This window comes from Cyprinus carpio, chromosome A2 (genome assembly GCF_018340385.1).
Source record: "Cyprinus carpio isolate SPL01 chromosome A2, ASM1834038v1, whole genome shotgun sequence".
Classification (NCBI taxonomy): Eukaryota; Metazoa; Chordata; class Actinopteri; order Cypriniformes; family Cyprinidae; genus Cyprinus; species Cyprinus carpio.
The window spans coordinates 25247873-25262949 of record NC_056573.1 but is presented as its reverse complement, the minus strand read 5'-3'; the positions used below and the strand labels follow the sequence as shown (position 1 = coordinate 25262949).

At 35.2% G+C, this 15077-nt stretch overlaps 1 protein-coding gene across 1 annotated transcript; it reads right to left on the bottom strand.

The window, feature by feature from the left end:
* Window positions 1–2094: 2094 nt before the first annotated feature.
* On the bottom strand, window positions 2095–14231 carry LOC109072288 (activin receptor type-2B-like). The gene is made up of 11 exons (XM_042712385.1): window positions 13712–14231; window positions 9512–9719; window positions 8258–8361; window positions 7609–7760; window positions 6917–7060; window positions 6665–6808; window positions 5860–6005; window positions 5576–5690; window positions 4675–4813; window positions 4027–4157; window positions 2095–3493 (listed from the first exon to the last, which is right to left on the bottom strand). The coding sequence occupies exons 1-11, from the start codon at window positions 13752–13754 to the stop codon at window positions 3290–3292; spliced, it is 1530 nt and encodes a 509-aa protein (XP_042568319.1). The 5' UTR covers window positions 13755–14231; the 3' UTR covers window positions 2095–3289.
* Between the last annotated feature and the right edge of the window lie 846 nt (window positions 14232–15077).

Here is a 15077-nt window from a genome sequence, read left to right as displayed (position 1 = left end):
TTCTGCTAAACTAAATGTTGCATAAAGAGAATGAAGCCCTTTTTTTAGGACCATTATGATGTTTTTATATTATGACATTATTTAGTTGATAAGCCATTTCAGAAAAGAAATACTCAACAGCACAAAAAAGAATCTTTATTTTTTGGCTAAATTAAATGATGCATAAAGAAAGTAAAGCCTGTTTTAGGACCATTATAATTTTTGTTTTTAATACTTATACTTATTTATGTCATTTTAGCACTTTGGATTTTCATTATGGTAATGCAAAAAAAACATTTTCATCATTACTGTGATGGCAGAAAAATATATTTAAATTGCAAAAAACACAATTGTAAATATATTTTAAGATTTACTTCACAAATTTACAAAAAATAATATTAATTATTGTGGGATAGTATTTTTATTTCTGCATAACAGTAATGATAATATGAAATAATGCATAAAGAGAATAAAGCCAATACTAGGATAATTTAGATTTTTTTTATATTGCAACATTATATATTAGAAAACAATCTATATTAGAAAAAAGCATTCACATTACTGTGATGTGCAAAAAAAAAATATATATATATATATGTTCATTTATTTCAGTAATTCAACTCAAATTGTGAAACTTGTGTATTAAATAAATTCAATGCACATAGACTGAAATAGTTTAAGTCTTTGGTTCTTTTAATTGTGATGAATTTGGCTCACATTTAACAAAAACCCACCAATTCACTATCTCAACCAATTAGAATATGGTGACATGCCAATCAGCTAATCAACTCAAAACACCTGCAAAGGTTTCCTGAGCCTTCAACATGGTCTCTCAGTTTGGTTCACTATGCTACACAATCATTGGGAAGACTGCTGATCTGACAGTTGTCCAGAAGACAATCATTGACACCCTTCACAAGGAGGGTAAGCCACAAACATTCATTGCAAAAGAAGCTGGCTGTTCATAGAGTGCTGTATCCAAGCATGTTAACAGAAAGTTGAGTGGAAGGAAAAAGTGTGGAAGAAAAAGATGCATAACCAACCGAGAAAACCACAGCCTTATGAGGATTGTCAAGCAAAATCGATTCAAGAATTTGATTGAACTTCACAAGGAATGAACTGAGGCTGGGGTCAAGGCATCAAGAGCCACCACACACAGACGTATCAAGGAATTTGGCTACAGTTGTCGTTTTCCTCTTGTTAAATCACTCCTGAACCACGGACAACGTCAGAGGCGTCTTACCTGTGCTAAGGAGAAGAAGAACTGGACTGTTGCCCAGTGGTCTAAAGTCCTCTTTTCAGATGAGAGCAAGTTTTATATTTCATTTAGAAACCAAGGTCCTAGAGTCTGGAGGAAGGGTGGAGAAGCTCATAGCCCAAGTTGCTTAAAGTCCAGTGTTAAGTTTTCACAGACTGTGATGATTTGGGTTGCAATGTCATCTGCTGGTGTTGGTCCATTGTGTTTTTTGAAAATCAAAGTCACTGCACCTGTTTACCAAGAAATTTTGGAGCACTTCATGCTTCCTTCTGCTGACCAGCTTTTTTGAAGATGCTGATTTCATTTTCCAGCAGGATTTGGCACCTGTCCACACTGCCAAAAGCACCAAAAGTTGGTTAAATGACCATGGTGTTGGTGTGCTTGACTGGCCAGCAAACTCAACACACCTGAACCCCAGAGAGAATCTACGAGTTATTGTCAAGAGGAAAATGAGAAACAAGAGACCAAAAAATGCAGATGAGCTGAAGGCCACTGTCAAAGAAACCTGGGCTTCATACCACCTCAGCAGTAACTGATCACCTTCATGCCACGCCGAATTGAGACAGTAATTAAAGCAAGGAGCCCCTTCCAAGTATTGAGTACACGTACAATAAATGAACATACTTTCCAGAAGGACAACAGTTCACTAAAAATGTTTTTTTTATTGGTCTTATGAAGTATTCTAATTTGTTGAGATAGTGAATTGGTGGGTTTTTGATAAATGTGAGCCAAAATCACCACAATTAAAAGAACCAAAGACTTAAACTACTTCAGTCTCTCTGCACTGAATTTAATACACGAGTTTCACAATTTGAGTTGAATTACTGAAATAAATGAACTTTTCCACGACATTCTAATTTATTGAGATGCGCCTGTTTATTTGTAAAGCACATCTGTACAAATATTTAGGGTAGTTTTCTTGTACCAAATTCCTTACACTAATATAAATAAAAAAAAATCAATGTGTGATATTTTTCATTAAAATATTTGTTTTCCATTACACTAATGAAATGCTAAGATGTGCTTTACAGCTATGAAATAATGCTGCAATGCAAAAAATCTTGGCCCTAAAAATAAGCTTTACTTTCACTGAGCAAAATTTTAATGAATGTATAATTCTATATTTTTCATTTTGAATTTAAGATGACTTATGACCCAGATTTTTCTTTGTGAGATTCACAATACTGCTGAGAACTATTGCTGTAAGAGTGAGCGGTCACACAATCACATGCACAGAGTTTACCTGAGTAGTGTAGTGGATAAATATCACACACTTTCCTGATGCACTGAAACAATTAACCGTGATTGAAATCAAACCTGTAACGCGGCGCTGGTCTTCACGCGGCCACAGAACTAATACTTCAACTGCAGCTCTTGTCACTCAGAAACAACGAACGCTGAAACACACCAGCGGAGATGATGGCACGTCTGACTTCAGATACTTCAACATAAGCAGATGCTACATTAAAACCAATCCTGACACTCCAAAGGCAACTCAAATCATAACAGTCCCATTGCCTTCAGCTTCCAGTGTCCCAGACAACTGCCGTCACTGCCAGGAATACAAAAAATAACATCCCACAAGACATTTCAAAGGGAAAAAGGGTACATTAAAACTACACTAAAATTCACTGAGTACAAAAAGGACCTTGTGTGCTCTTGGAAGGTTGTGTAACAGTCATCAGATCGTCACGAAGTCTTGATAAAACCCAAAGGTAGAGCATTTTGGATGGAGGTATTCATGGAGTGAAGGCAAAAAAACAACATAAAAATGGCATTAAAACCGATGAGGTAACGTGTGCTCATATCCCAGCAGTCTGAAACTATCCCCTGAATGCTCTCCGAGATTTCGGTCTTCTCGCGTTTGAGGTTTTTTGTGTGTGCCTTCCTCTCGGAAGAGTACAGTAGATGAATGTGCTGGTGAAAGCGATCCAACGATGCAAGAAGAAATGAAATACATGACGATCCAGAGATCAAATTAGCAGCAAAGTTCACATTTACTGGAGCGATGAACACAGTGGTTCGCAGTCCCTGATGTTTGGAGGCGCGTGTTCAGGTGCTGGACTCTTTGGGAGGAAGGTCCGTGTCGCTGTCGGATGTCATCATGGAGACCAGGCACTCCGAGGTAGATGTGTTGATGGTGTTGGTTGTCTTCGAGATGCTGGAGATGCGCTCCTCCACGCAGCCCGCTGACAGTCGCGCCTCTGCGTCGTGGTCCCAGCACTCCTCGATGGTCTCGCAGAACTGGCCCAAACCCTAACCGAACCACAGGGAAAGAGGTCAAAATAAAGCCTCGGATTTTGAAAGGATTTCTACATTGTTATAATTCATTTTAGAATTTTATAGGACCTCAATTTACAGGCCTCCAGTTTCAAAATGGATTTTAATTCAAACTGCGATTTATCTGATAAAAAAAATTCAGGCTGCACAATTTGTTTGACGATACTTTATTATTATTGTTATTATTATTATTGATACTAAATAAAGAATACCGGATAAAACAATGTTTGTAAGGCTGCACAATTTTCCTAAAATTTTGTGATTATACATCAATATGACTGTCAAATAATAATAATATTATTTTTATTATTACATAAACATAAAATATAATAAAATGCAAATGTAAAAATTACTAAAAAAAAAACAATATGAAATATTGCTATTCTAACATTCCACTTTACATTAAAAAAAAAAAAAAACTATGCTAATATTTATGGCTGTCTTCATTATTTTCAAATGTTAAACTGCAGGGAGACCTTCTCTATTGTCACCTGACAGTACATTCTCACCGGATGTTTGATCCAACAGTCTTTAAACACCGGCCGCATCTTCTTGTGGACCACCACATCTTGAAGGTCTTCCAGTGAAGGGTGTTGGCCCACCTCCTCCTCAAAGGGCAGCTGATACTCACCTACAGGACCTGAGTGAGACAGCAACAGAATTAGCTGCATCACACACAATACACAAGCATGTGATCGGCGAAGGAATAAAATTACAATACTAATATATCTATGGCCATCTTAATCTTTTTAGGAAGAAAACAGCAGGGAGACTTTAAAAAAAGCTTCTCTTTTGTTAATTTTTAAATGATTCTCAAAAGAAAAAAAGAAAAATGGTGTAGGTTCATTTTGCACTGTGACAGAAAATGCAGCATTTTCAGTTTGTTTAGCAATTGTTTAGAGCCATTTCAAAATTCACAAGGGTCATACTTCTCAGGTCAGAATACATGGAAATCAATAACTATAAAAACTAAAAATAAAAAAATAAAAATCACATCCCTGAATAGGCAGAGCTTTTTGATTTTAGTTGTCAATCAAGAAATTAAAATAAATAAAAATTAAAAAATTATGGTTATGTTATTATACAACACGTTACTCCCAGAAATGTAAATTGAGGTGCATACACACTCGGAGATCCGTATGTTTGTGCAGACTCACCATCGGAGGCGGTGCAGCGAGACACCAGCTCCCACAGCACCAGTCCTAGAGCGTACATGTCGATCCTTAGGAAGGCGTCCCTTTGGAAATTAATGGCCCCCTCCAGCACCTCTGGAGCCATGTAACGCCAAGTTCCCACCTGCGGCGGGACAGAAAACACAAACAGTGATTCACGAGACAGTTTTACCGCCATCCCAGCGGAGTTTAGAGACCATCTTAATGTGTATCAAATTTACACTTATTTGAACTTAAAATGGCTAAATGAAAAATAAAAGCCTCATGTTTCTTGCATTTATTTAGCAGATGCTTTTATTCAAATCCACATACAAATAAGGAACGTCACAAGCACTTTGTCATTTTATTTAATAATATTTTAACACCATAGCATAAGAGCAGCAATATTTATAGTACAGTGCCAAGTATAATACAGATTAGACTCATTTTACAATATAAAGCAGCACAACTGTTTTCAACATTGCTGATAAAAAGAAAATGTTTCTTGAGCAGCAAATCAGCATATAAGAATGATTTCTGAAGGATCATGTGACATTGAAGACTGGAGTAATGATACTGAAATTTCAGGTTCACCATCACAGGAATAAATTACATTTAAATAAATATTACAACAGAAACAGTTATTTTAAATTGTTATAATATTTCACAATATTACAGTTTCACTGCATTTTTGATCAAATAAATGCAGCTTTGGTGAGCATAACAGACGTCTTTCAAAAACATTTAATTTGACCAACCCAAATCTGAGCAGTAGTGTTTCTTGGTACAGAAGGATTTGTTTTTTTAGGTAACTTCAGGGCATGCATTCAGATATTTTGCATGGATATAAAGAAGCAGCTGGACTGAGATGTAGTCGAAGGCTTGGCTTCATCTTTGAGACACTCACCTGGCCGTGTGTATCTCCAGGTGGTTTCCCAGGCTCAAAGCAGACAGCCAACCCAAAGTCTGCAATCACTGCGGTCAAATCCATCTTGAGCAGGACATTCTTACTCTTGAAATCTCTGCAAAACACAAACCTCAAATCACCCAATGTCTACAGACTACTTGCGTATGACTACACAGCAAGAGCATTAATATTTACAAATGTATTTGAAAAGTGCACATCAAATGCTCAAAGATCCGGTTCCTTCTAGATCTGTATCACTGTTGTAAAAGCTACGGCTCATGTACCTGTGTGCGATGGCGGGTTTGGGTCCCTCTGCTCGATAAGGAAGGTCTTCATGAAGGTATGCCAGGCCACGGGACATACTTGCTGAAATATGGCACAACTGAGGCCAGCTCAACGGGTTCCCCTTCAGGTAATCTGTTAGCGAACCCTGCAATGCATACAGTTAGGGTTTTCAATAAAAACTATGCTGTTTTTTATTAAATAAAATACATTTTAACTGAAATATCTATTAATTAATATACATAATATACATACATATATATATATATATATATATATATATATATATATATATTAAAATATAAAGAAAACTAACTTATTTTAAATCAACTAGTTTGTAAAACATTTCTAATTTTATTTACTATCTTGATGTATTAAGAAAACGAAAAAAAAAAAAAAACTTTAGACATAAAAAAACTAATAAAAATTACAAAAACACAAAAAATACCAAAATTTTTACTAAAACTTAAAACGTAAAACATGGAAAGAAAAACTAATGCCAATTATCCAAAGCCACTTATGAATCATCACAAGCACTTTACCATAAGAGCAACAATATTTTCAATACACAATGGTAAGTTTCTTTAAATTTGCAATTATATTTTTTGACTAATTGCTGATCATTGTTGGTTTTTATTTATTCATTCTGAATTGATGCACATGAATACCAACAATTAATATCTATATGCATGTCTTTAGACACTACCGTTTTTATTTGGTGCATATAATTATTCGGTCCATTTCACCCCACAGTAAGGTTTTGTTATTTCTCTAGGGACATTTTGGGAAAAATAAGTCCTCACTGACCCTCTCGTGGAATTCTGTGACCAGCCACAACTCCATCTGAAGGTTTGTGCCACGTTTTTCTGCTGAGATGTAGTGCAGAATATTCTCATGTTTAAAACCCTCGGTGAGGTAAATGTCTCTTTCGTTTTGCCACGACTGCTTGTCCTGTAAATGAACACATTAATTCAGAATCAAACACCATACACACAACATTCATTTGAGAACAGACACACAAGCAATCCTCTTTTCAAAGTGCATGGATGGAATATTTACCTGAATGGGAAATATTTTCACCGCCACATATTCACTCAGTAACTGGGCCTTCCATACGCAGCCAAAGCGCCCTCTGGCCTTCAACTCCAGCAACTGCAGCGGCTTCAGGCCAACCAGAGGAGACGGTGGAGGAAGACCAGCACCCTAATCAAGAGAATCCAAATGAGGCTCATTTAAAAACACAGATAAGAAACAGTATCTTATTAGCAGTACAAGTTAATCAACGTAACATAAAAAGACATGTCGAGTGTGAGGCAAAAATGTGATATTTGGGACTAAATTACATCTAACTGCAACAACAGTAACAATCACTCATCTGACAGAAAACTACAAGCATAACCCAATAATAATCTCAGGGTTTAAACTAAAGCTTAGGGTCGCTATAATTTTTAAGGCTGCATTTATTTTACCATTAACACAGTAAAAATGGTAATATTGTGAAATATTATTATAATTAAAAATAATCGTTTTTATGTGAATACAAGTTAAAATGTAATTTATTCCTGCGATGCAAAACTGAATTTCCAGCATCATTACTCCAGTCTTCAGTGTCACATGATCTTCAGAAATCATTCTAATATGCTGATATGCTGCTCAAAAAACATTTCTGATTATTATCAATGTTGAAAACAGGTGTGCTGCTTCATATTTTTGTGAAAACTGTGACACAAGGATATCTGTAGTTGTCAGACCTGGCCGATGTCGACGTGTCTGTAGGGTGGTTTTCGTTGGTGGTACGTCCAGCAGCCCAGCACCAGGGCCAGACAGAGAATGCCGAAAGGAAGAAGAGAATAAACCAGCACACCCAACAGAGACGGCCCCGGCTGAGGAGGCTGGATCTTTACTGTGAGAAAACACACAACATAACGTCAGCAATAACACATGAGGAACATAATCAGGTGTAAAGTAAAACACAAAAGAAAATGACAAACATTTGCTTAGACTGAAGCCATTATAAAATCACCCAGCTTTGCCCGAGCATCAACTTTACATTAATGCATCAAATCTTGTATCTACCATCACCTACAGTTACACAACTAAAATATATTACTAAGAAGAATTTATTGTTAATAAATGCAAATATATATCATATTGCTATTGCCAATCACTGTATAAAAGCAAAACGCCATGGTTTAAAGACGTTTTGGCATTAAAGCTTCACCTCTTAACCATGGTAAAATCAGTACAAACTGACAAATTCAACAAATCACTGACAATTATGACTATTTAAAAGCCAAAGATCATTAAAAGTTGCACATTTCACATACAGATATTTTTGGGCCAGAGAAACCTGAAGAACGGGCCACATGGCTGTGAGCTGACATGTGGAGGCTGGTTTACCTGCAGGAGTGACGGCTTCTGGCAGGTGTGTGTCACTCAAATAAATACCTTCACACAAACAAAAGAACACCTGCGGACTCTCCTCGGTAGCCACACACTCCTGTCTGCTCACACACACACACACACACACACAACAGTGATGAAAGGGGTGGATCTAAAATTAGTCGGTGTAAAACGGCACTGGCTGATGAGTTCTTAACTGAAGGAATTGCTAAATTAGAGAAATAAATCTAAATGTAGTAACTTGGATGTCTGCAAGGAAACCACAAAGCACATATGCAAAAACACCATGGTTTTCAGCAGTTCAAAACAGTTTACAATCCTCGGTGATCAGTGTCTAATGTGACCCACATATGCATGTTTTCACTTGAGAGAATCTGGGAATATTGGAAACTGTTGGTTTCAGAGCCATTAAAGGGACACTCCACACAAAAATGAAAATTCTGTTATCATTATTATTCTTCTGCTTCAAAGCTATTCATGCACTTTTATTTTTCAAACAGTTTGAAATAAGATGATTTTATTTACAAATATCATACGCAAAAGTTGATTGATATGGAGTCATTTAGATTTTAATACTTAAAGAAATTGTTATTTTTATTTAGCAAGGATGCATTAAATTCATCAAAAGTGAACGTAAAGACATTTATAATATTTCAAATAAATGCTGTTCTTTTGAACTTTCTATTAATCAAAAAACCCTGAAGAAAATTTGTATCACGTTTTCACAATATGAAGCAGCACAACTTTTTTCGACATTGATAATAATCAGAAAAGTTTCTTGAAAAGCAAATCAGCATATAATGATGTTTTCTGAAGGATCATGTGACACTGAAGACTGGAATAATAATGCTAAAAATGCAGCTTTGCATCACAGGAATAAATTACATTCTAAAATATATTGAAACAGAAAACAGTTATTTTAAATTGTAATAGTATATCAGTTTTTACTGTATTTTTGATCAAATAAATGTAGCTTTGGTGGATACAAGATACTTAAAATATTCAAAAATCTAACTGACCACACATTGGTCAAACTGTATGTTTAGATAACTTCTGACCATTACATCCAATTAAGCTTGTAATATGTCAAGATGTTCAATTAAATAACTTTGGATTTTAAAACATTCTTAAATCAAGAGGCAAACCTTGAAAACAAAGACTGTGATGTGCTACATTTGTTTGGCACCATATCAATGAAAAACGGTAGTCGAATCAAATAGTGGCATTATATAAATATATAAAGGATGTTACCGGTCATAACAGTTGAAGTCGTCGAGCCAGCAGCCTTTTCTGACCAGGCGGATGGTTCCGGTCGAGTTCAACCAGGAGGCGTAACAGTGCAGCCTCTTGTCTTTCTCCCCTTCACACCTCTCAAAACCACTCTGATTGGTTTTCTCCGTCCGCCAATTATCATTGTAATAGACGCACTCTCTAGTCTCCACCTCCGCCTGACTGGCTCCTGACAGAAAACACAGAATAGGAGCAGATTAAAACAAGCCTTTTCTTTACCAAACAGTTGTTGGTAGCCATTGATCGCCATAGTATGGAAAAGGCCATCAACATTCTTCAAAATATCTTCTTTTGTGTTCAACAGAAGAAAGAAACTCATACAGGTTTGGAACAACATGAGGTTGAGTAAATAATGACAGAATTGTCATTTTGAGGTGGACTATCGCTTTAATTCACAGTATTTACTTAGAAATTTTGCATTAAAAAACTAAATATATGCAAACGAATGATGCACTGCAAATGATTTGAAACAAGTGAAAAATGTTTTGCTTGTGCATCTTTAAAATGTATGCTAACAAGTGTGATATTTTGTTATGCATGAGACATTAAAAGTGTGGCTGCTTTGTGGTTGTATTTATCTAGGTATTAGTTAACAAATAACTACACAAACATTTTCAGCCGCAAATGACTTTATAAGATCACAAGCAACATTTTCCTGTCAATCAAAACCTAATGAGATGTTTAAACACTTAAAACCCCCTCAACAGAAACCTCAGTGTGTGTTCAACTAGCCATCAAACCTCTGACCAAAACACACAGCCACAAACCACACGCTTCATGGGTAGATGATTTAAGACCGGTGAAACAACCAACTCCATAACTCAATAAAACAACCAAAACAAATCCACAAAACAACCAATGCCATAACGCTGTGCATCACTGCACACATTTGCACAAAAAACTGGGTCAGGGATCGTGAGATGATTACATAGCACAAGATCCACATTACAGGCGAGCAGAAAGACCTCCTAAGGTCAGATAGCATTTTATGACAATGCTGGATAGGGAACACAAGCAAAAAGGTTTCTGCTCATTGCATATATGTTAAAAAATAAATAAAAACAAAGCTTGCCCCTTTAAATTTGATGTATATCCTCTGGCCACCCTTCCCCCCTACAGCTCTACATATTTATTTTAGTAATTCATCTTTATTTGTTTTGTCTTTTTAAATACAACCGAACTCAATGCTTGATACATTATTATTAATAATCATTTTATTTGTTTACTGTTTTTTAGCCTATAATTATTAAACAAGCTTTTATTTGTCTTTATTCTTTTAATACATTTTTTGACCAATTATTACTTAAAAATAATTTGATTTATTTCTGTTTTTTGTTGTTGTTTTTACACCACTGGCACTGAACTTGATGCTTAAGTATTATTTTTTTATTTTTTTTTTTACTAACATTTATTTGTCTTTTTTGATGTCACTTTACCCAAAACTCAATCTATTATTATTAATATTATCAACTAGTTTTTTTTTTATTTATCTTGTCTTTTTAAATACAACTCAATGCTCGGCACCAGTGTAATGCCCAAGCTATAATTATTAAACAATCTTTATTTGTCTAATCTTTTAACACATTTTTTACCAATTATTATTTCAAACAATTAGAATTTTTCTGTCTTACTTTGACACGACTGACACAGAACCTGAAGCTTAAAGGGATACTCCACCCCAAAAAGAAAATTTTGTCATTAATCACTTATCCCCATGTCGTTTCAAACCCATAAAAGCTCCGTTCGTCTTCGGAACACAATTTAAGATATTTTGGATGAAAATCGGGAGGCCTGTGACTGTCCCAAAGACTGCCAAGTAAATAACAGTGTCAAGGTGCATAGAAGGTATGAAAGTCGACGTCAGAATACTCTATCTGCCGTCAGATGTACAATCTGGGTTATATGAAGTGACGGGAACACTTTTTGTAAGCGAAGAAAACAAAAATAATGACTTTATTCAATAATTTTTTTTTTTTTTGGATGCCACTTAACCCTAAGCTCAACCTATTATTAACATTACTGAATCATTTTTTTCTTGTCTTTCTAAACAAAACTAATCTCAGTGCTTGCACATTATTATTAGTCACTTTAACAAAAAATCAATAGAAATAATTGTGTTTCTGTTTCTAGGGAGCAAAAAAAGCAGATTATGCATAATGTTTGATGGGCTACACAAGCAAGGAGGTTTATGCACATTACATATTTCAAAAAAACAAACAAACAAAAAAACAAAAACAAAGCCTGTCCCTTTAAATTTGACGTATATCCTCTGGCCACCCTTCCCCCTGCAAACGTGACCCCACCTACTCACTAAAGCACCCAGGATCAGAGAGAAGGGGCTACAGAAGCTTTAGCACCAGAGCTCATGTTATGAGTTGAAGTTCATCATGCTTTTAATAGCTAAACACTCACTGATATGTCAATGTATGGCTTCTTTGTCACTGATACTGTGTCACATGATAAGAGCGAATTACATCAGCAGCCCCCTACTTAAAACCCACAGCACTCCGCTTTCCTCATTCACACACACACACACACATAGAGAGAGAGAATAAGTGAATTTCTAAGATCCCCTGTGGTGCGCTTTCCCAGATTTTACCTTTCTTCACCCCGTAGCTGACACACACACACACACACACACACACACACACAGATCTAGAGGGTGTATCAAAGACTCTTTTGTTTTGAGGGGGTTTCCTCCTCACAACCACCCGTAAAGGACTCCATTACAAATCAGCTTTCAGGATAAGAAGACTTCCTCACTGCTCCCATAAAACAACGATCAAAATCAATACATCAACATCAATAACTGAACAAAGCACAATGCTTTGTCTGCTGGTCAAACAAACAGACTGGACTAAAAGTGAAATCGAAAGTAGGAACATAAAAGGACAGTTTTGAATATATTTGATGCACAACAACAACAAAAAAACATATATAAGTAAAAGTGTGTGTGTGTATACATATACATATAACACAACACACTATTAAGTCAATAAAATAACTTACACAAAAATAAACAGAAAAGGACCTTTTCTAAACTTCTATTATTTTGTGTTTATTTATTTATTTTGGCTCATTCACTTTTTATTTTTTATGCCAGTTGGCCTGATGCTTTTATTATACCCAAATAATATTTTAACAAACTTGTCACTTAAACCAAAGTCCAATGTATAACTAATAAACTAATCTTTATTTGCCTTGTCTTATTTAATTCAATTCAGTACAATACAATTATTTTTAATAACCATTTGTTATTAATTTTAACATTTTTGTTTAACCATTTATTTGTTCTTTACTGTGTCTTTCTGACGCATTAAAACCAATGCTCAACTTTGTATATTTTATTATAATTTTAAAATAATATGTATATATTTTAAATTTTGACACCACTGGCACTGAACATGATACAATAAATATTATGTAAAATTATTATAAAATATATAATATAATTTTTTAAATTGTGTTATAGTGCACTACTGTTTAGAACAATAAACACCTCATCTGCCATGGCACCTCATGACAAAACAGAAAAAAGATGCTTTAAATATAAAATAACTGTGCGTCTTGGCAGGTAATGTTTGTCCACAAATGATCACAAACAAGGATTAAACGCACTGACCATATAGAAGGCAACAATCCCAGCCACCTAAAGAATTAAAATTATAAATGCTTAGTATTTTATATCTAAAATGTCTTATAAACCTGCAATGGAAACAAACCAGTTTGGGAAACCAAACGTTAGTTGTGGTGAAACCGTAAGTTGTTTTGTGGAGATCAATTGTTTCAACGAACCAGCTGTTTTACTTTTGTTCTTTGTGCCTTTAACATCCAGAAATATTATACAAACTACTATAAACCAACCTACTCGAGCTGGATCAAACCTAAACAACGAAATATATCAAAACACCCAAGTGAGATAAAGAATGAACAACTAATTCGTGTTACATTGAAGCCAACACTTAGTGGACTGGTTTGGTAACGCTGACTGTGTCTCAAAACCTAGCGCGCTGCCTACATAGGTAGCATCAAGTGCTTCACTTGCAAACTAGCATGCTGTCTAGATAGGCATCCTGACTAGGTTTAGGAACACAGCCAGCCACACTAGATACTATCGTTTTGATTGAAGATGAACCAAATCTCAGTAAACGAACGCCTTACCTGTGCACCAGACGAGTGCAAAAGTCAGCCAGGTGACAAACATGTTCCTTCCTTCGAGGATCCTGGCGATAAACGTCGTCCTTTATGCCGTGAAAGCATTTAAGAATGAAATGAAACACATGAACGCGAAGGAGCCGCCGCGGGCCTGCGCGCAATTCTTCACCGCTACAGTAACAACACGAGCTCTTCACAACAACAATGTATCCCTCAGACGCGCGCCGGTCGGAAAGAAAGTCCCTGCCGCCGCAAACATCCAGCATTTCATTCTGACCGGGCAGCAGCAGCATGGACGAGCTCTCGGTGCGAGCGTGAGTTTGGACGCTTGGAGCAGAAGCGAAGCCCCCTTGTGTGTGTCCGTGTGGGTTTCTCCCCTCGGCCGGGGCAGTTGGAGGGGGCAGGAGGGACTGACATGCGAAAAGCTGAACGGCGTCCAAGATGGCTCCTAGGAGCCACAGCAGCGGTGCCAACGGGAAACCCGGATGTTCATCAGGGCCACTGGACTCACTGCTGCTTCATCATCAATCCAATGAAAGCAATACAGTCAAGAGAAATACTCATAAACGTACTATAAGCTTGAATTGCAACTGAACTACATTAAAACAAAAAAATCTATTAAATCAAATACAAATTATATATATATATAAACTTGAAAAATAATATTAACTTTTTATATTTTAATGAAATTTGTATTATGTAAAAATGCATTAAAATTAAACTGGAGCTACTGGAGAATATTAATATCACACCCTAATCAAAGCTCATAAATAAATAACAGACAAATTAATTATTTTATTTCAAAATACATCACATTAAATTTTTGGAAATATGCTGCTTCATCACTGGTCAGAGATATCTGAAATATAGCCTATTTACATTATTTATGTAAATATCTGAAATATAGACTAACATTAAAGAAACGTGCAATGTACAATGTGTACAAAATGTTTACTAAAATTAAAAAAGTAACAAATAAATGCATTCAATTTAAAACTTTAAAATTAAACAGTGTGGACTTTGTAGATAATTAATATTACATGTAAAGCTAATAATAATAATAATAATAATTCAAGTTTTCAATTCAAGTTTATTTGTATAGCGCTTTTTACGATACAAATCATTGCAAAGCAACTTTACAGAAAATTAAGTTTCTACAATATTAATAATAATAATATTATAAAATGGTCTAATAATTGAACAACAGAAAGTTATACTATTTTACCAGTCCACTATTTTAAAATATATTTAAATATATAAAATATAATATAAAATATATAATAAAATGATATATTAATTAAATAATAAATGTAATACAATTTTATTTAAATGTAAAATATATTAAAATTAAATATGATGGACTTTTGGATAC